This window comes from Cuculus canorus, chromosome 9 (assembly GCF_017976375.1).
Source record: "Cuculus canorus isolate bCucCan1 chromosome 9, bCucCan1.pri, whole genome shotgun sequence".
NCBI classification, from domain to species: Eukaryota; Metazoa; Chordata; class Aves; order Cuculiformes; family Cuculidae; genus Cuculus; species Cuculus canorus.
In genome coordinates this window covers 25,653,778-25,674,373 of record NC_071409.1, presented here as the reverse complement: position 1 = coordinate 25,674,373, position 20,596 = coordinate 25,653,778, and the positions used below count along the sequence as shown (strand labels likewise).

At 49.1% G+C, this 20,596-nt stretch overlaps 2 protein-coding genes across 2 annotated transcripts; one reads left to right on the top strand and one right to left on the bottom strand.

Moving 5' to 3' along the window:
* Positions 1-2,526: 2,526 nt before the first annotated feature.
* SERP1 (stress associated endoplasmic reticulum protein 1) lies at positions 2,527-4,493 on the bottom strand. The gene is made up of 3 exons (XM_054073873.1): positions 4,303-4,493; positions 4,150-4,225; positions 2,527-3,726 (listed from the first exon to the last, which is right to left on the bottom strand). Exons 1-3 carry the CDS (start codon positions 4,384-4,386, stop codon positions 3,686-3,688), a joined length of 201 nt encoding a protein of 66 aa, XP_053929848.1. The 5' UTR covers positions 4,387-4,493; the 3' UTR covers positions 2,527-3,685.
* Positions 4,494-4,664: 171 nt separating this feature from the next.
* EIF2A (eukaryotic translation initiation factor 2A) lies at positions 4,665-19,730 on the top strand. Its single transcript, XM_054073871.1, has 14 exons — positions 4,665-4,809; positions 7,848-7,917; positions 8,240-8,314; positions 9,748-9,866; positions 11,001-11,100; positions 11,485-11,567; positions 13,113-13,186; positions 13,317-13,461; positions 14,456-14,572; positions 15,174-15,745; positions 17,217-17,333; positions 18,124-18,252; positions 19,107-19,172; positions 19,256-19,730. The coding sequence occupies exons 1-14, from the start codon at positions 4,782-4,784 to the stop codon at positions 19,319-19,321; spliced, it is 1,761 nt and encodes a 586-aa protein (XP_053929846.1). The 5' UTR covers positions 4,665-4,781; the 3' UTR covers positions 19,322-19,730.
* Positions 19,731-20,596: the final 866 nt, after the last annotated feature.

Genomic DNA, 20,596 nt, shown 5'->3' with positions numbered 1-20,596 from the left:
AACAAACTGATCCTTTTAGAAATCCATTGTTCACTTTGCGCCACTCCTGTCAGGTCTGGGTTTGGTTTTAGTTTTCTCCTCCTGCTAAGTTGTATTCAGCCATAAATGCCGGCTCCGCTTGCGGTGTGTGAGCACTGTACGAGGGCAGAAAACAGCCTTTGAATTGCTGCCTCTTCCCGAGACGCCGTCCCAGGCTGCCGCCTGAGGAAAGAAAGGACTAGCGGTTACCCAGGGTGAGGAGATCATTGTGATGTTCTTCAGCGTGTGATACTAGAGCAGGAAGAAAGGTTTGACTAACGGTAGTGCTGCTGTCGGGATGTGTCAGCCGAGTGCCGCTTTGTGCACACGGTGTCTCCCGCTACTCTAAATCCTTCCTTTGTTGTCCTTCCGTGTGACGACACCACCCAACCGTGCGCCAGTGTTTGCATCGCATCCGCCTGAGCGATGGAGACCGTGCTCGGGGTCCGGCTGAGCCGAGCGCCCGGTGCTCCTGCTGCTCCGTGTCCACTGCTCTCTTCTGGGTGCTCTTCAGGGAAATATCAGTGAGTGGAAGTGAGCGCTAAGGCGCAATGCTGTCCTCTGCGGGAAGCAGTGCTGGTGCATATTCCTGCAATACATGCCTTTGGAATGATTCCATAGCCTCAATATAAGGACTAGTGCAGGTTGGAGTGAGGTGGGGCTTGGTCTCTTCTCCCAAGTGACAGGCAGTAGGACAAGAGGGAATGGCCTCAGATTGCACCAGGGCAGGTTCAGATTGGATATTAGGAGCAATCTCTTCACCAAAAGGATTCTCAGGTACTGGAACAGCTGCCCAGGGTTGAGTCCCCATCCCTGGAGGGGGTTAAAAGGTGGGTGAATGAGGTGCTCAGGGATCTGGTTTAGGAGTGGACAGGGATGGTTGGGGTTGATGATCTCAAAGGTCTTTTCCAACCAAATGAGTCTGTGATTCTATGATTCTAATTCTGTTACCGGAGGAGACTTTATAGTGACCTTCCAGTACCTGAAGGGGCTACGAGAAAGCTGGGGAGGGGCTGTTCACAAAGGCTTGTGGGGATTGGACGAGGGGCAATGGGTGTAAACTGGAGAGGGGCAGATTTAGACTGGATATAAGGAGGAATTTCATCACCATGAAGGTGATGAGGCCCTGGCCCAGGGTGCCCAAAGCAATGGTGGCTGCCCCATCCCTGGAGGGGTTCCAGGCCAGGTTGGATGGGCCTTGGAGCCCCTGATCCCATGGGAGGTGTCCGTGCCCATGGCAGGGGGAAGGACTGGATGGACTTTCAGAGAGGGAATCAAATGCTTTCTGGAAAGGGAATGAGCCCCCACACTGTGCTTGTGCTGTTCAGCCCAGAGAGAACACTGAGAGGGGATCTCCTCAATGCTGATCAGTATCTGACAGGCGGGGGGAGGAGGACGGGGCCAGACTCTGGCCAGTGGTGTCCAGTGACAGGACAAGGGGCAACGGGCCTGGAAGCGAAGCCACCACGGGGCTTTGGCCACCAGGCGCAGGGTGAGCAGACGCTCCCCATCACGCAGCTCTTACAGTGCTCTGCCATGCCTCTCCCCTGCCTGCCTTTCCCTGGCACGTATGCTACATCACCCGCAGAACCACCTCGCTCTTGTTTTGTCAGCTCAGCACTAAAGCAGCCGTGGGCAGGATCCTCCTAATCCCGTGGGCAATGGCCTGTTCCTGCCTGGAACTGCTCTTTTAAAGCTTTTCAGCGTGGAGCACCCACAACCCTTTGGTTTCCATCCAGCAGTGCTTTTCGAGTGGCAGGGCATGCCAAGCTGCGATGGCCTGGCAGAGGCACCGCCAGCTGTCAGACACGGCTTCCCGGCCATGCCGTCATTCCAGCAGAAGGAGCTGCTGCTGCCCATCCCTTCAATTCACCTGACTAACACCATGCTCTGGTGATGCTGCATCCCCAGGGACCAGGGAAGAGACGCAAGGGGAGCAACCACTCCTGAAGCCCTGTGGAAGATGGGCCACTTCCCGAGGGCAAAGAAGGGGCAGCACCAGGTTGCTTCCATGGCCAGAGCCCCTTCAGCCGATAGCTCAGAGGCTCCAGAACCCTAAGAGCCAACCACGGGGGTTTCCTGCGGCAAAGGGGCTTCTCTCTGAAGAGGCTGCTTAGGCTGCACTCGGCCTGAAGCCGTCTGCTTTCAGCACCCAGAGAGGCTCCACTTTGCCAACCTGAAAACGGAGACAACTCGCATTTCAACAGAACTTTATTTAAAATCAGAGATTACACACGCTTTCCCCTCCCACCCCCCGCTTACAGAATACAGGAGCATCCAAAAACAAGGAATGTGTTACCTTGTACAGCTCGCTTCTGGGGCATGCTCTCAGCCGCGCCGCTTTACACCAGTTCCAATGGCTTCATATGGAAACACAACAACTCATACAAAAGATTTGCTCCTTCACAGCTAACAGGCATTTAATTAATCTCTAAAGAAATCTTTTTTCTATTATTTTGAATGTAACCAGATTTTAAATTTGCCTTCTGCTTAAAAAAAAAAAAGAAAAAAGAAATCTTCCTGTAGCCACCGCATCCAACAGCAGAGCCCTTTCTGCTCGCCCTGTTTACCATAACACAGACAGCAAGAGGCCAATGCAAAACCTGGGCCACCGGCAGTAAAACACCATCAATAGCAGTATTTTCCACAGTAATCTCAGTCACAGGTGTCTCTGGCTGCAAGAAGGGCGCTTTTCCTTTTTTCTTCAGCATCACTAGAAAGGAACTGTCATCATCCATAGGGAAGCAGTTAGGTACTGGATCCATCGTCAAGAGGAAATCGAGTTGAAAGCAGAGTTTACCTTAAATAGGATTAAATACACATTGCGAGACAGACCACACGCTGCAGAGGCTGCACGTAAAAGCAGAACTGTGGGCAGGAAGGGCAGGGCCCCTGTACCTGCCCAGAACATTCCCCTGCAACATGGCAGAGTTTAGAACGATCACCGCTTGTGGGAAGCTGTCCAAGGATTATTTACAGCAGAGTCAGGGCCCACAGCCAGGAGAGACTCCGTACAGCAGCACCTCCGCCCCGCGCGCTCAGCAGCCTGCGAAGCTTCAGCATCAGGCTATGGCAGAAATGGCTGCTGCTCGGTCGTGCCAGCTGCTAATTAATTAACTCCCAAACTCTATACAAACAAGCATTCCATTCTTATTAGGAGAAGAGGTATAGGAAGAGGTTTTCCGCCGCGAGAAGCATTTGAGTGCACTGCCACATGCTGCGGGAAGGCTGCTCTACGCGTACAGAGAGGACGCACCTGGGTGAACTACAGAGCGCTGCGCAACCCGACCGCTTCCTTATGAACATGCTTCAAATCCCTACTCCAGCTACTATAAAAATCCTGGCTTCTGGCTTAAATAAAACCATTTCCAGCTACACAGAGACTCCAGTGGGCCCGCAGCTTGGTGCTTACAGCGGATGTCCATTCCCAAGTGTCAACACAGCACACAGCAGAACGTACCTACAGAGCGCCAGGTGTGTGCCTCACCGAATAAGCAGGTCCACGATTGTAGATCAACAGTATAACTTTATTGCTTTGTACATGTGGTGCTGTTCAAGGCACTGTGGCACGGGCTAGAAAACTCGGAATGACTCGTGAGGGAACCTGGAATGCGAGGGCCTGGGGCTGGCAGGACAGGGGACGGGGCCGTGCCCGGCCACCAGCCCCTCACATGCCCATCCTGATGCTCTGGATGATCTGGAAGATGGCTGCAAAAGAGCGGAGGAGAGGTGTGCTCGCCAGGTCAGCTAACAGGAACGAAGGGGCCACAGTCGAGCTCCCTGTCTGGGCCCCCCAGGGAGACAGCAGGGGCTGCAGCCGGGCCCCCGTTCCTGGGAACCCCGGGGCCACAGCCGGGCTCCCCCAGTGGACCCCAGGGAAGCGGTAAGGGCTGCAGCCAGGCTCCCCGCCAGCGATCCCCGGAGGCCGCAGCGCGGCTCTTCCCTGGGACCCCTGAGGGCTGCAGCCAGGCTCCCCATGTGAAACCCCCAGGGGCCACAGCCGGCCTCCCCCACCGGGCCCCAGAGAAGAAGCAGAAACCGCAATCGGTCACCCCCGACCCAGAGATCCCCGCTGTGGCGGTGCGGCCCTAGCCGGGCTCCCCCGGTGCCCGCCCCACTCTCCCCACTCACCTGATCCACACACCACGAAGATGAACAGCGCCAGCAGCCAGGGCCCGACCGACGCCTTCTCCTCCGGGGCCGTCCTCTGCAGGCACAGCACCGCCGTCACCACAGCCCCGTTCCCAGCCGCCCCGCCCCGGCCCCATCCCCCCCTCCACGCACCGAGGTCTTGGCGACGTTCCCGCGCTGCGTGATGTTCTTGCTGTGCTTCTCGTTGGCCATGCGGATACGCTGCTTGGCCACCATGGTGCGGCCGGGCCGCCGCCGCTCCGTCCGCTGCGCTCGAGGCTGCGCGCGCGGCCGCTGCCAGCGTCAGCACCGCGCGGCCACGCCCATCGGAAGCGCCGGGAGCTTCCGGGGGCGGGACCCGCCTCGAGAGGGGGCGCGGCCACAGCCGCGAAGCCAATCAGAGCGCCTGTCGCCAGCGTCGGCCCCGCCCACCGGAAGAGCTCGGTGAGCGGTGTGGGCGTGACCCTCCTCGCGAAGGAGCGTGGCCAGAGCGGCGCAGCCAGTCGGCGCGGGGGCCGCCAGCGCTTCCGGGGAAACGCCCCCCCCCTCCGAGCGACGTGGACGGCTCTGGGGCGGCCGCGCGTCGCTCCCCCGGAACCGGAAGTCCAACCTCGTCGGGCCGCCGTGCCAAGATGGCGCCCCCCGTGCCGCTGCTGGCAGGTGCGTGCGGCCCAGGCGGCGGGGAGCGGCGCGGCTGGGGCTGCCTGCGGCCCCGTGCTTCTCGGTGCGGTGCGGTGCGGTGCGGTGGGGCCAGGCCCGGCCCGGCCCGGCCCTGCCCTGCCCGGCTTTAGGTCCGGTTGTCCCCTATTCTGCCCGCCAACCCGGGTCCTTGCTCCGGGGCCGGACCCCGCCTCGTCGGGCCGGGTCCTCGCTCTGCTCCGCTCCCGGGGCCGAGCTGGGTCAGGCCGGGCCCTCTCTCCGCTCCCGCAGCAGCCTGGTCCAGTGGGAGGTGTCCCTGCCCAAGGAGAGGGTGGAACTGGGTGGGCTTTGAGGTACCTTCAGCTCAAACCATTCCGTGGCCCGGCCTGAGGCACCGGCGGGCCCGCGGCCAGGCCCATCCCTTGGGATGCCGGCTGGTTGTCCTCGTCCCTTCCTGCCTGAGTAACCCGCGGCCACCCCTGACACCCTGCTCTGGGCACAAGCGCCCGTTTGCTGGCCACAGTGCGCTTGTTGTCTTATCGGTGTATATTCTCCAGAGCTGTCAAGGAGCTGGTGTGGCCCAGCCGTGCTGGAGGAGACCGGAGGCAAGTAGGACAGGCCCGTGCCCAGCCTTGGGGACAGTGGTGGCAGCGGGGTGGCTCGCTGGGCACAGGCACCTTTCCTGCAGGGCTATGCAGTGATGTCTTTGCAGCATCTACTTTTCATAGCCCTTGTCTTTTCTCTCTTACCTGCTTTGCAGTTCTTTGTGACATAAGGGATAAGAACTTCTCCATCCCTTTGAAAGCTCCTCCTGAGCTTTAAAACACAATATATTTGTCCCCATGGGGTTCTCGGGGGGCTGCACGTGGCCAGGGTTGGGCTGGACTGCTTGTCTATAGTCTTGTTAATCTGGATCTTGATATTTTTGGTGGGAGAGAGGAAGAGCAGACTCCCGGCAGGGCACGAAGTTTGTGGATTTTGTTTAAAGTGTAATTCAGGCCTATCCCTTGTGATGGGCAGGGCTGCAAGGCAGGGGGAGGGCTGACCTCTGCCCAACCAGCGTTTCCTCCCCAGATAAACTGTCGCTTGACATATTTGCTGTTCTGGGTGGGGGGACTGTTTACAAAGGTCTGTAGTGATAGGACAGGGGACAATGGGTGTAAACTGGAGAGGGACAGATTTAGACTGGACATAAGGAGGAATTCCTTCGCTATCAGAGTGGTGAGGCCCTGGCCCAGGCTGCCCAGGGAAGTTGTAGCTGTCCCATCCCTGGAGATGTTCAAGGCCGGGTTGGATGGGGCTTGGGCAGCCTGAGCCAGTGGGAGGTGTCCCTGCCCATGGCAGGGGGTTAGAACTGGGTGATCTTTGAGATCCCTTCCAACCCAAACTATTCTATGATTCTGAAGTGCTATAGGAGAAAGGAAGTCTGGCTACCGGCAGCTGAACGAGCTGCTCTGAAGAGGAGCATGGGGCTGCCTGGTGGCAGGTGTCGCTGTTGGCCGGGTGTTGCTGTTTTTGCGTGAGGTTTCCTGACATGTTCTGTGCCCCAGCTGAGCGGGAGTGTGTGCTGCTGTTCCCTGCTAGGCCTGCCCTGCGCCACCGGCCCTGAAGCTTCCTGGAAGCAAGAGCAGCTGCAGAAGTGCAGCCTGAGTCACTACAGGTCTTCTTGAGTCACACTTGTCACCTTTGTTGGCATCTCTAGTGTCCCAATGAAGTGTGTAAAACAGCCAATGTGTGTGCAGTTGCCCACTTTGTGGTTCAGCTCTGAGCTCTAATGCACTTGTGACAACCACTTGAACAAAAACTTGTTTTATTCCCTATACAACAACTCCTGCTGCATGAATTTGCAGGGATCTGTCTGTATTTCTTATTTGTTTCCTAGTGCTGTGAGCATGACGACATCTCTGAAGTAAATGGAATTGGAAACACTTCTTATGTTTATATTCCTTTTATGTCTTTTGTTTTCCAAGCTGTCAGCACTAACATTAGGGTAAATCCTGTCACATGTCAGCCAAAAAAAAAAATCAGTCCAGTGCCATCTCTCTTTAGCAAATGCTCTTCCTGTGTTTAGGCAGCTGATCCTTGCTTTCAGGAGTATCTGGCAGCCCTTTCCAGCTCCATTGTGCAGGAATCCTGGGCAGCTCCTGCAATGGTGGGGGGTTTTCAGCTTCAGCAGCTCATGAAGTGCCTGTTGCAGCAGGTCTGGGAGCTGAGGGCTGTCGGCCACGTTGGGAGACGTTGTCCCACTGTCCTTCCTTATGCAGACGAGGCTCTACTGTTGTCTGAGGTCATCCTGTGGGATGAGGCCAGGCTCTTGTTTTGTGGCGTCCACTGAGGGGCTCGGGATTGAACCGAAAGCTGGGGAACCGTGTTTAAACATAAGGAGAATGGTTTTACTGTGAGGCAGCACAGGTGCAGGCTGCGCCAAGTCTCCATCCTGGGCGAGACCTCCTGGTGTTGCTGGCCCTGCTGGATCAGAGCAGGGAGAAGGCTCTGGGGCTGCCCCCCCCTCCCCCCCGGCCTCTCTGCGGTGTGCCCAGCTTGGGTCCATCCTGCTCAGCCCTCCTGCCCTTGCCAGCGCTTCTGCTCCCTTCTTGGAGCTGGCAGCAGTGTTTTGTGGCAAAAGGGTGGTTCATAGGTCGACTTCACTGGGAAGCGCTGTGCCGGTGGGAGTGGGGAGCGGATCGCATAGCAATGGGTGTAAGAAGGCTGGGACGGCAGCAGCTGACCCACTTCAGCCCTTGGCACAGGAGAAGTGCTGCCTGGTTGCCATTGTGCCTGCAAAGGTGTGTGGTTGACCAATGCCTTGGTCGCCTGCATGCTGCATGTTGGAGCTTGTGGGGTGTGTGGGCCAGTGGCTCTGCACTGCTCCATCCTGCGTGTTAATCCTGCGGCAGCCAAGGATGGAGCCTGTGAGGTGCTGGGTTCCCCTTACAACCCTCCCTTTACTCTAAAGGAGGAAAGTGCTTGCAGGTCCTAAGGTTTGCAAATCAGATAAAGCTTTTGCTTTGGACAATTTTCTGAATATGAAATGAGTCGTTGTTTGTTTTCTCTTCCAGTGAGAGGATCTGAAGGGCTTTACATGGTGAACGGGCCACCAAGTTTCACAGAGAGCGCAGCATTTCAGAGGTACTGTCGTTATCGCCCATCTTTCACACAGAAGAAATGATTTTCTGAAATGTAAATGTGGATTCTAGAATTGAAAAATGCGTAAATAGAAGCATTATAGACCTTAACTGTCAGTAGTTCAGAAAATGGGTGGGTTTCCAGGCTTTACACGTGGCTGTCGCCTCATTATCTGGGAAACAATCCCTGAACAACTGCTGAGGAATTAGGAAGAGCCGCTCAAGAGTGCAGTGGGAAAACTGCTGTGCTGCTTTTTCTTCTTGTTAGGGAAACTGTACCTTGTGCCCTGTGTTTGAGTACTAATGTGCCTTTCTTATTTCCGTAGGGACTCTGGGAAGAATTGCAAAGCTGTTGCTTTTAGCAAGGACGGTTCCCTCTTTGCCTGGTGCAGTGGAGAGAAGTTGGTATATTTTATGATAGTAATCACTTAGGTTACATCAGATAAATGGGATCAGTTATGCTCCATTTACTCCTGCCTGTGTAAGGGCTGTTGCTATTAATGAAAGTGTTTGCCTGCACGTTTTAAATGCAGTTTATTTACACATTATTTACAGGAGTGGCTTTGTTTCCTGAAATCAGAGACCGCATTTACTGTTTTTCCCATGTTTGCAATGCACCCATTCCCATGGAATCTTGATATGCTTCATTTGTTGTTTGTTGTTCATAGTTCCCGGTATGACAGTGCCTGATTTTCTGGGATTAATTTTCTAGTGACGTTCACGGGAAATGAGAAGTCTACAAATGCCACCAGATTTCTTTATTTTTATGGGCTGGGGCTGGGTGCGTTATAAAGTTCACTCCAGATCATCCCTCATGTAAGAGAGCGCATCTGCTGCTGTGAGGAGCTGAGCAGGCTTCTTCTAAACTGTCGGTGTCCTTAGCAGCAGTAGCAAAAGTCTGCAGAAATATTTAGTTATGCATTTAAACATTTATTTAAAGGAGGTAACAGAGATGTAGCATTTGTTTCTGGTTCTCTAAAGTATCCAGACTCTTAATTTTTCATTCAAAACTTTTTTTTTTGTTAATTGGAAAGGTCCATTTCCAGAAAATGTTTGTGGGGAAAAATGTTTTTTACGCCACCGGGTTGTAATCCAGATGTATATCTGTATATCCAGATGCCTGTACATCAAATGAGACTATTCCAAATGGCAAATCTCTCTAGTCCTGCCACGCCTGGTGGTTTTGGGGCTGTCCATCCCCCTTCATTTTCGAGAGGGAACAGTTAGAGAGATGGTAAGGAACCACTCCTAATGCGGCTTCTGACAACAGCAGTGGCCTGGATGCCTCTTAATGTGATCTCTTTTGTTTCTTTGGATTCTGATGGGTCAGATCTTTACAATATGGGGCTCAGACGTGTTGTTTGACCTTGTTTGTTGAGCCATCTGACCTTTGCTTTTATTGTCCCTGTCCCCCTGCATCTCCCAACCTCCCAAATCTTAATTGTTGTGTGCTTATAGATAAAGACCTTAAAAAATACAGAGGATAAGTGCATGTTTTGATTTAATTAGAACCATCCTCTTGGCATTGCTCAGCTTTAACACTGTCAAGTGTGGATGGACTCTCTACTGATACAGTATTTCTTGTCCCTGGTTCAGAGTTCAGATGTTGCAGATAGAAATGTGTGACATGTTTTGGTCAGTGTGTGCCTGGTTTGAAAATGTGTTCTTTGCAAAAATCTAGTAAAAGCAGGAGTGGAAAAAAAAGCTCCTATAATTCTGTTATGTTGGCCAGATTTGGAACAGATCTAGAAGGGTCAAATACGTGAAAAATTACCTTGGCTTTTAATTAACTATTCTAAGCATGTTTTATTGAAATAGCATGTTTTGGTTCCAGAGTAAATATTGTTAACATCACCAGTGCTGAGTTACTGCGTTCCTTTGACCTTCCAAAGGCAGTTTGCCTTGAATTCTCGCCAAAGAATAATATTCTGGCAACGTGGCAAGCTTATACCAGTGAGTATTTCACCGGCTCTAGAAGTGCACAGGATTAACTGTGTGTTTAATTTGGTTTGCAGGCTTTCCGTTACCTGATTTGTTGTTGTAGCACATTTATTGGCTAATTGAGCAGTGTAGGAGGTGTAGAGAAAATGATATGGGTGATTGGGCGGGTGCATAGTGGAGGAGGGAGGGATGCCACCTTCCGAAAGCATCTGGCATTGTGCGCTCCTACAAATACTAAATCAGAGTACACCTACTAACAATTGCTCTGTTAGGTAAATCCCACGTTTCTAAAAACCGCTAACTGGTTCTAGTGCAAGGGATTTGAATAAGATGCTGTTTGAGCAGCCTGTATCCATGTGTAGACAAAGAAAATAGAAAGCATTCTCAAAGCAGCTGTCCTCTCCACTCGGTGTAGTCACCTTGAGTGTTCTCCATTGTCCAGAGGGCCTTATTCTCCCCTCTGCCTCCCTGTGGTGTTTGTTCCTGATTCAGACAGCCTGAATATCCTCGGAGTTGTGTGTATAAAGAGCTTCCTTAGAGCTGTGTGTGTGAGAGGTGGCCTGGGCCAGGCTGTGGGGTGACAAGGCAGCTCAAGAGAAGGAACTGATGCCATCTCTGGGCTGCTGGAGAACCATTGGAAGGTCAGGTTTGAGTCATTGGTAGAAATGAACAAGCTGTAGTGTCCAGCGTAGATGGATACAGGGAGTTTAAGACCAGAACCATCATTTTGTATGGCTTGCAGATAGAGCTGTGACTGCAGCGTGGTGGGCAGAATGTGTTTTATTCCTGGGAGGACAAAATGCAGGAGGGGAGAACATACCTTCAGTGTTTGCCAAGAGGACAAGCTTTCGATTTGATTAAAACCCCACCCATTAAAAAAATCTATCCTAGCGTTGGTGATCCTTGTCTTGCACTGGGAGTAGAATCCCTGCCCTTCCAAACATTGGTTCTTGCTGCAGATGGAGAGACCTTTATTAATACTTAAAGCAATCCGCAGCCTAGGGTGTAGTCTCTCAGGGCAGGTGGGAGGCAGCTGCTTAGAAGTTCATATGTGTTTAGTTGCTCATAGAATCAAGAGATGGAATGTTGGAGAGAAGCAGATTTAATCCCCAGAGACCCCTACTGTAATCCATGTTTTTCTTGCAGCTGCTAAAGATGGCACAGCGGGGGTGCCCAACCTGCTGCTCCATGATGTGAAAACAGGGAAGTGTTTAAAATCTTTCATCCAGAAAAAGATGCAGAACTGGTAAATAACTTTCCCAGATGGTATTTTTTTGCAAACAAATGTCGTTTCCAAAATCAGATCCAGGTAAATAGAGCTCTTAGGGTGGTGTTGGCTTTCAGAAGACTGCCTGCTACGAGCTGCAAGTGTCTGTGCTTGTGTTTGTGGATGTAGTTAGAATTCCTCATTTCTTAGTATGAATTCACTTTTGTTTTGCACCACAGAGAAAGCTGGGGAGACAGTAACTAAGTCTATTGTATATTCTTTACTCTGCAGATGTCATTTGTCCATTTAAAATGTGTGTTCTGTGTGAGCTTGCTTGACTTGAAAAATGGAGGAAAAAAGCTCTAGAAGGCTAAAAATAAATGGGCATCATTCAGTGTTTCTAACATTTTTCCTTAAATGTAGGTGTCCTAGCTGGGCAGAAGATGAAAGCATTTGTGCCAGGAATGTGAACAATGAAGTGCATTTCTTTGAAAACAACAACTTCAGTACGCAAGTATTTCTATGAGATGGCTTCATTGCATTTTGTGTGGGCAGCAGCTTTTGCCCGTGTGGGAGTCACTGTCAATCTTTATACTCATTTCTTAGAATCATAGAGTCATGGAATGGTTTGGGTTGGGAGGGACCTTAAAGCTCATCCAGTTCTAACCCCCTGCCATGGGGTTGAAAAGGGAAAGGGGAAGGAAAAAGCAGGGAAATAAAAATGAATTAGAACAAAAATTTAAAGGAATGTAAGAACACACACCACTGTTCTGCCTCCAGTGGTTGTTTTGGCTTGATTTGTGGTTGGTTGTTTTAAAGCTGCTACAAGAATTATTCAGGGAGCTAAAAATACAGCCTGTGAGAGATGCCATTTCCTGAGAATTAGCCCTTCTGGTATTAATGAAGCTACACGAGGGTAGCATGGAATGTTTGTTGCAGCACGAGGTCTGCTGTTCAGCACAGACTTCCTTCCTGGAATAAGGTTGTGGGTGGCTGCAATTCGTTTGCTCTTTAAAAACGCATTTACTGTAAGTAGTTTGTGTAAAGGAGTGATGTTCAGCGCAGAACAGGCCCTTGTGAATACCTCATAGCAGGAAGAACCGTCCAATAAAGCTGTGAGGGGAGAATCCCAGGCTCTGTGTAATAGCACATGTTATCTGGATGTGACTGATTCTGCTTCCTCTGAAGACAGCGCAGATAAGATGAAGAACACTGTGCCTTGCTTCTAACAAGCCGTGTTCGCCTGGGATTCAGAAGCTTCACAGAATCACAATATGGTTTTGGTTGGAAAAGACCTTTAAAATCATTGAGTCCAACCATCAATCCAGCCCTACTAAGTCTGCCACTAGACCATGTCCCCAAGTATGACATCCACCCATTATTAAACACCTTCAGGGATGGGGACTCCACCACCTCCCTGGGCAGCCTCTGCCAATGCTTGACAACCCTTTCAATAAAGAAATTTCTCCTAATGTCCAACCTAAATCTTCCCTGGAGCATCTTGAGGCTATTTCCCCGTTGTCCTGTCACTGGCTACCAGGGTGAAGAGACCAACCCCTCCTTGTAGAGGTGTCCCCTCAGTCTCCTTTTCTCCAGACTAAACAACCGCAGCTCCCTCAGCTGCTCCTCATAAGGCTTGTGCTCTAAACTCTTCCCCAGCTTTGGTCCCTTTCTCTGGACATGCTACAGCATCTCAACATCCTTCTTGTAGTGAGGGGCCCAAAACTGAGCACAGGATTAGAGGTGCAGCCTCACCAGCACCGAGTACAGGGGAAGGAACGTTTCCCTGGTCCTGCTGGACACTTCCTTGCTGTTTGAACTCCCAAATGCTAAATATTGGTTTTCAGACCTAGGCTCAGTTCAGGTTGGTTTTGTAAATAAAGATGTGTGATGGAATGGGAAGGTAAAGATTGTTTGTTTACTAAAAGAAATCCTCTATCACAGTAGATACTGCTGTTAATTATCCACGATACAGACCCATAAAAAGGTAGAGTTAATCCAAGCTAACACAGTTTGTCACATCCTTTTTCTCTTGTTGGTTTTTTTTTCAGATACTATTGCAAATAAACTGCATTTGCAAAAGGTTAATGATTTCATCTTATCTCCAGGAGCACAGCCAACCAAGGTACTTCTTGTGTTCTTTTTCCTGGTTTCCTTCAAAAAATTCCTGTAATTTTAGTACAGAGCACTGGTCATGAAGGGACCCCATCTACCAAGAGTATTGCATGCAATGAAATCTCGTGGCTTTGTTGTAGGTCGCTGTCTACGTTCCGGGCAGTAAAGGCGCTCCATCGTTCGTTAGACTTTACCAGTATCCCAACTTCGGTGGCCCTCAGTCTGCACTGGCCAATAAAAGTTTCTTTAAAGCTGACAAGGTGACGATGCTGTGGAACAAGAAAGGTATAACAGCTTTGTTATTTAAAATGTTATATTCCACACGTTCTGGATTTAATTGCTGTGTTTACTGCGTGGATTTTGTATCTCATTTGCATGTGTGAGTAACTGATGATTCAAGGGCTGGAGCACCTCTCCTATGAGTACCTGAAGGGGCTACAAGAAAGCTGAGGAGGTTCAGAAAGCCTTGTAGTGATAGGATGAGGGGCAACGGGTATAAACTGGAGAGGGGCAGATTTATACTGGCCATAATGAGGAATTTCTTCACCATGAGAGTGGTGAGGCCCTGGCCCAGGTTGCCCAGGGAAGCTGTGGCTGCCCCATCCCTGGAGGGGTTCCAGGCCAGGTTGGATGGGCCTTGGGCAGCCTGAGCCAGTGAGAGGTGTCCCTGCCCATGGCAGGGGGTGGAACTGGATGTTTTTTAAGGTCCCTTCCAACCCAAACTATTCTATGATTCTATGAGGACAGGCTGAGAGTTGGGGTTGTTCAGCCTGGAGAAGAGAAGGCTCTGGGGAGGCCTTGGAACAGCCTGGCAAAGGCTTCCCAGGAGGTGGTGGAGTCCCCATCCCTGAAAGGGTTTAACAGACGGGTGGATGAGGTGCTCAGGGATCTGGGTTGCTAGTAGACAGGCACAGTTGGACTCGGTGATCTCAGAGGTCTTTTCCAACCAAAAGATTCTGTGATTCTATGATACTTGATCCCTGCCTTAGTCTAATGAAGATATTTTCAATGGCTGCAAAAGTACATTCAGCTTATCATAATTCAGTGATGAATGAATAGACTTGGCTTACACTTTTCATCTGAGAAAGGAAGATTGTTGTTCTGTTTGGGTTGAGTTTGGAAAAATCAGACTCGGGAGAGAATGGTACCAGCACTGTTAAACAGGCAACTAACTCAAATTCATCGTCAAACTAGTTTCTCTTTCTTCATGGTAATTTGTGATAGAGTTTCTATAATTGGCAATAATTGTATTGAAATGATGGTATTTCTGTTCCCTTAGCCACTGCTGTGCTAGTAATAGCAAGTACAGAAGTTGATAAAACCGGTGCTTCATACTATGGAGAGCAAACTCTGCACTACATCGCAACAAATGGAGAGAGCGCGGTCGTACAACTGCGTAAGTAGCACTCGAGCATCTCCTGATGCTTTGAGATCCTAATAGCTTCTGATAATAGGTGTTAATCATTAGGTGTAAACCCATTTTTTGTATGTGTTCCAATTTCAAATCTGTCTTTTAAAATGCTGTGCATGAGCACAGTAGAAAGATAATTTAGATTGATATTTCACTAAACTATGCAATATTTCTTAGATTAAAAAGCAGAGGAACTGGTATCCAGCTGGTATAAAACTCCTGTTTTTGCAGGTTTCCAGTGGGACAGTTTGAGAAGGTCCTGAGAGATCATACTTGAATAACGAGGAAAAAAGTTAAAGGAATTTTTTTTACATGAAAAAGCCATGCTTACTGTAAAGTGCTGCTGCTGACCCTGCAGAGGTAATTTGGAGTGGCTGCAGTTACTGTTGCGAATCTTAACTAAAATGATGAGAAGATAAAGCATTGTTTTACCTCTATCGTTGGCAGAACTCATTTTCACTGTTAATAGTTAGGTCACAGCATTTCAGCAAAGCACAAAGTTAAGAATCGCTGTTGGTGTTATTTTTGCTCGCACTGGAAAGATACAACATCCTAACGATGTCTGCATATTTTCCTTTCTCTGTAGCAAAAAACGGTCCCATTTATGATGTTGTTTGGAGCCCCAATTCTGTCGAGTTCTGTGCTGTGTATGGGTTTATGCCTGCCAAAGCAACAGTTTTTAATCTGAAATGTGACCCGGTGTTTGATTTTGGAACCGGCCCTCGCAATGCTGCCTACTACAGCCCTCACGGACACATCCTAGTGCTGGCAGGATTTGGAAATCTCAGGGGACAGATGGAAGTCTGGGACGTTAAAAACTACAAACTCATTTCCAAACCAGTAGCCTCAGATTCGACGTACTTCGCTTGGTGTCCTGATGGGGAACATATTGTAACAGCTACCTGTGCTCCCAGGCTGCGAGTCAGTAACGGTTACAAGATCTGGCACTACACTGGCTCGCTGTTGCACGGCTACGAAGTTCCATCAAATGAAGAAATGTGGCAGGTTTGCTGGCAGCCCTTCTTGGATGGAGTGTTCCCAGCGAAAGCAGTAAAATACCAGGCAGTTCCAAGCGAATTGCCCAGCGCTGAGCCAAAGCCCGCTCAGGCGTACAGACCTCCAGCCCTGAGAAACAAACCTGTAACAAGTTCCAAGCTTGTAAGTGGGTGTTTTCATACATGCACTATATGGTTCTGCTTTCTTGCTTTGCCTCTCCTTGAAGCTTGGCCTCAAATTTGTGTATATGTTTAATGAGAGGCATGAGAAGAGTAACCAGACTGACAGCAGGATTGTGCGGTTTCTTGATAATCCTCTGTGATGCTTTGCTTGGTTTTTTGCATGAATGTATGCTGGAAAACGGGAACTTGGGTCCGAATACTCTTCTTTCACAAAGTAATTTGCAGATTTGTTGCCCAGAGCAGTGGTGGCTGCCCCATCCCTGGAGGGATTCAAGGCCAGGTTGGAGCCCCTGATCCAGTGGGAGGTGTCCCTGCCCATGACAGGGGTGGGACTGGATGGGCTTTAAGGTCCCTTCCAGTCCAAACCATTATACGATTCCACGACTCTCTGACTTTACAATGCTCTCTGGAACAATAAACTGCTCGTTGGGTTTATAGTGAAACTGGGTACTTGAGTTAAGATAGAAGCCTTCTATTTGAGTGAGCTGACTTATCAGTCTAAACCCAGCTGTCCAGATAGTTCAGTCTCCTCCCAACTATTTTTTTATTTGCAGGGGGTTAAATTTATTTCCTACAGAGGTTTGGTTGTTTGCAAGTCAGCTGCGGTTTAAGCAGGTTTCAGTAGAGTGACCTACTTGTCTAATTAGTTTCTCTTCTGCCGCTTTTCAAAGTAGGCTGAGTAGCAACTAATTGCATCTAACAATTGCACCCTTGATGTTTATGTCTTGGAGAGCTTTGATTTTGGAGCCCTGTGCTTTTGAAGGAAAGACAGCTGCTTGGATTGTAGGAATCTGTTACTCATACTGATGTCACAAATGATCAGCAAGCAGATGCAGTAGAGAAAAGATGTGTTCAATTAAACACAGTAATTCTGTTTACTTATACAGGCAAGAAACCTTGCTGTATGCATCGAAGCAATCCAGCTCCTCAATTAGGAGTTACTTAAGACAAAAGACTCAACAACCTCTACTTTTCCCCCCTCTCATCTAACACCCCCTCCCTCCCAGCCACCCATTTTTCCTCTCTTGTCACTAGGCATTTGAGTTAAAAAGTGTCCACAAAAGTGAAATGCCAAGCTTCAGTCATTTTGTGGTGGTTTGTTCCTCTTTGATTTTATTCTCCTCTCCTCAAGATGGAAAACATGATGATGTTGTTATTTTTATCAGAAATCCGTGGAATCTTTAGGACATAACAGGATAGTCCCTTCCAAACCTGAGAATGGATGAGTTTGAAACTCTTTTCCAGCCTCTTCCGCGACTCGGAAGAGGAAGGGCACGTCCTTTTCCTCCCCTTTATTTCTTTGTTTTTCCCTTCTCTTCCTTTATTATCTTTGTGAATGGTGTTGTCTTAAAGTAGGTTTGGGATTCAGTGTTTGGGTTTTTTTTTTTGTATCACACACTTGCCAAAACAGAACACAGATTTTATAACTGCTAATGTTGCATCTCCCGCAGCATGAGGATGAGCCACCTCAGAACATGAGACCACAGTCGGGAAGCAGCGATAAGCCACTCTCTAAAACAGCTCTCAAAAATCAAAGGAAACATGAAGCGAAGAAAGCTGCTAGACAGGTACGGCAGAGGTGGTTCTTTCAAGGATGATCTTATTAGTTCTGGGAGCAGTGGCTGTTAGCGGTTGCGTGTGCTGAGTTGTGGGGAGGGTGGCAGAGTTTTTAATAGGGCTAAAGCAGGTACAGAAGGATGACTTAGAACTAACAGCTTTGGTTAGTTGCTGGGAATACTAGCTGAAATCAGTGTAAGACTGAGTAATTGTGCCCTTTCACCTTCAGACAGCCTGCACAGCTGGTTCTGGTTTTAGGTGGGAGGTGAGAAAGGAGTCGCTGCTTTGATGTGTCCTCGGGTCAAGGCTGAGGCACGTTGTCAGGGCAGACCAAAGACAGCCAGCTCTGGGTCACCTCTTTGCTTGTGGTTCTTTGCCTAGGTAGAGAAAAATCAGCTTTTGGTATTAGCCTTCCAATTTCTGCTAACTTCTAAAGCAATAATTTCTTTAAATTAGATGTTTCTTACACTGGTTTTAGTCCTTTCTTTTACTCGGAGACAATGACCCACCCATCTGCTTTATAAAATATGTAGGTATGTTTGTCCTGTCATCCGCACTGATATTTCCGTGCTGCATATTGTTGGTGTCTTGAAGCAGAAATTAAACAGCGTGTGAGTTGTTTTCTGTGGAAAGCATCTCTATAGGTAATGGAAAGCATCCAAGTGAGTCACTTACAGAGTTCAGAGAACACCACCAAACTAGCAGAGGAAGCAGATTCCTTGAAGTTATTGAAGACATTTTTCAGTCCCTTTGTGACTGAAGGTATTTTCTAGATAATGTGTTTATTTTACTTGCCTACAGGAGGCCAAAGCTGATGCAAACCAGGAATCTACGCAATCCTCTGCATCGCAGAACGCCCCACGGAGCACTGTGCCCATCATCACATCAGGAGACCCTGAAGTTGACAAGAAAATAAAGAATTTAAGAAAGGTGAGGGGATTTTTTTTCTCATGAACAGTGTATTTCTCCAAGAGGTGGTCTGTAAGATCCTCTGTGACTGCAAAGTGACTCGAGCTCAGCAAAGTTGCTGTTACATAGATGGTAATCTCTGGAATTTGTAAACCAGCTCCCTTCGCTTTTCCATCTTGTGAAACAGTAGAGGTCCTCACAGCTGAGGGGCAGGGGTAGGGCTTAAAGGTGATTGTGCTAAGGAAGCAGCTGTGTGGGATTCTCATTTATTGGATGTTGGATCTGAGAAGGGAACCATGCTCTGTGGTTTTGGGTTCTTCCCTAACTTGTAAATGGTATGAGTGCAAAATTTACTGCCAACCTTGGAAGGTATTGGATTAAATAATTTCAGAATGGAAGTTGTTAGGTTGGGGCTACAGAATCTTTCCCCTTTCTGCATAATCCATCCCAGCTTTCTTTTCTCTTGGCTGCCTCCTGCTTTTCATTGTCCTCTGTTTTGATTAATATTCCAGGCTTTCTGAGGAAAATGAGTGATGAAGAGGGCTAGTGGTAGCAAAGGAGTAATTTCAGAACGTGGATCTAGCCCTGCAGTGCGGTAGCGCATGGTTGTTTGTGTTTCAGAGATTAGGAAGCACTTCTGTTCTCCAGGTTTTGTTCTTGAAAGAAATGTCTTTTATTGGTGAGGAGTTCTGGACTGAGTCTCTGGAGATGCTGAAATGAAATGTGACTTCTGTATTGAGACCTGCCTCCTAGTAAATCAGACAATTGCAAGGGCAGGAGTTGCTAAGGCTCTTTGTTTGTTCTTCTATTTGATTCATCAATATTTTTGTGTTAGCGTGGAAATTTTGGGGTTTTTTTGGTTTTTTTTTTTATAGAAACTAAAGGCAATCGAGCAGCTGAAAGAACAAGCGGCTGCTGGCAAACAGCTGGAGAAAAACCAGGTACTGTTAAGGTGCATGCGGTTTGTTCAAGTTTCCTTTTATAATAAGCTACATATGTAATAACTTGTGCTTTTTTGTTCTAGTTGGAGAAGATTCAGAAGGAGACTGCCCTCCTTCAGGAACTGGAGGACCTAGAACTGGGTCTTTAAAACTTCATGGAAATCCAATGTGGTGTTAACACAAAGTTCATGAAAAATCTAATTTGTATTAACTTGAATATAATAAAATGTTTAAGCAAATGACTGAGGATGCAGAGTCCACAGGTTTGCTGCACACTGGCCTTTTAAAAAGCTCTCCTAAAGATCCATGAACCAGGAAAGCTGTAAACGAGTACAGAATGTCACACCAGTGGGTCCTGCTGCTGTTTGAACCAGATGCAATAGTTTGCAAAGTGCTTTGCCTAAAGCCAGAGCTGCCGGTGTGTTTAGCTTCTCACTTGGGTGTGAGGAAGGCAGGCCATGGTTTACCCATTTGATAGCTTTATTGTATTTAAAAGATCTTTATGCAAATGATCTTTATGCAATAGTGAGATGGAGTTAAAAATAAAGAACATTTAATAACAACCATCCCTGATGCTCTTCTGTTTCAACGGGAGAGCCTCGTACACAGCGAGGCTGTGCCATCACTGTCAGGAATGGTTGAGGGTATATGCGGTGGCTTTTGCAGTGATCCATCCTGGCTGTTATTCCAGTTCTTCTGTTCCCTTCCCTGCTCTCTGTCTGTCCCTGGGGCCATGAAGGGAAGGACGTGGGGGGTGCTGGTGGATAAGAAAGCTCAACATGACCTGACAATGCGTGTTTACAGCCCTGAAAGCCAACCATGTCCTGGGCTGCATCCAAAGAAGTAGAACCAGCAGTGTGAGGGAGGGGATTCTGTCGCTCTGCTCCACTCTGTTAAGAACCCACGTGGAGCCCTGTGTAAAGTTCTGAAGTCCTCAGCACAGGAAGGACACGGAGCTCTTGGAGTGAGTCCATAGGATGCCACGGAGATGATCCGAGGGTTGGAGCCCCTCTGCTGTGAGGACAGGCTGAGAGAGTTGGGGTTCTTCAGCCTGGAGAAGGCTGCAGGGAGACCTTAGAGCAGCTTCCAGTGCTGAAAGGGGCTGCAGGGAAGCTGGGGAGGGGATTTTTCTAAGGGCCTGGAGTGACAGGATGAGGAGGAATGGCTTTAAATTGGAAAGATTTAGATGAGACATGAGGAAGAAATTCTTCCCGATGAGGGTGGGGAGGCCCTGGCCCAGGTTGCCCAGAGCAGTGGTGGCTGCCCCATCCCTGGAGGGGTTCCAGGCCAGGTTGGATGGGGCTTGGAGCCCCTGATCCAGTGGGAGGTGTCCCTGCCCATGGCAGGGGTGGGACTGGATGGGCTTTGAGGTCCCTTCCACCCTAAACCCTCTTGTCATGCTGTGGACGCGGGAGTCACGTGCT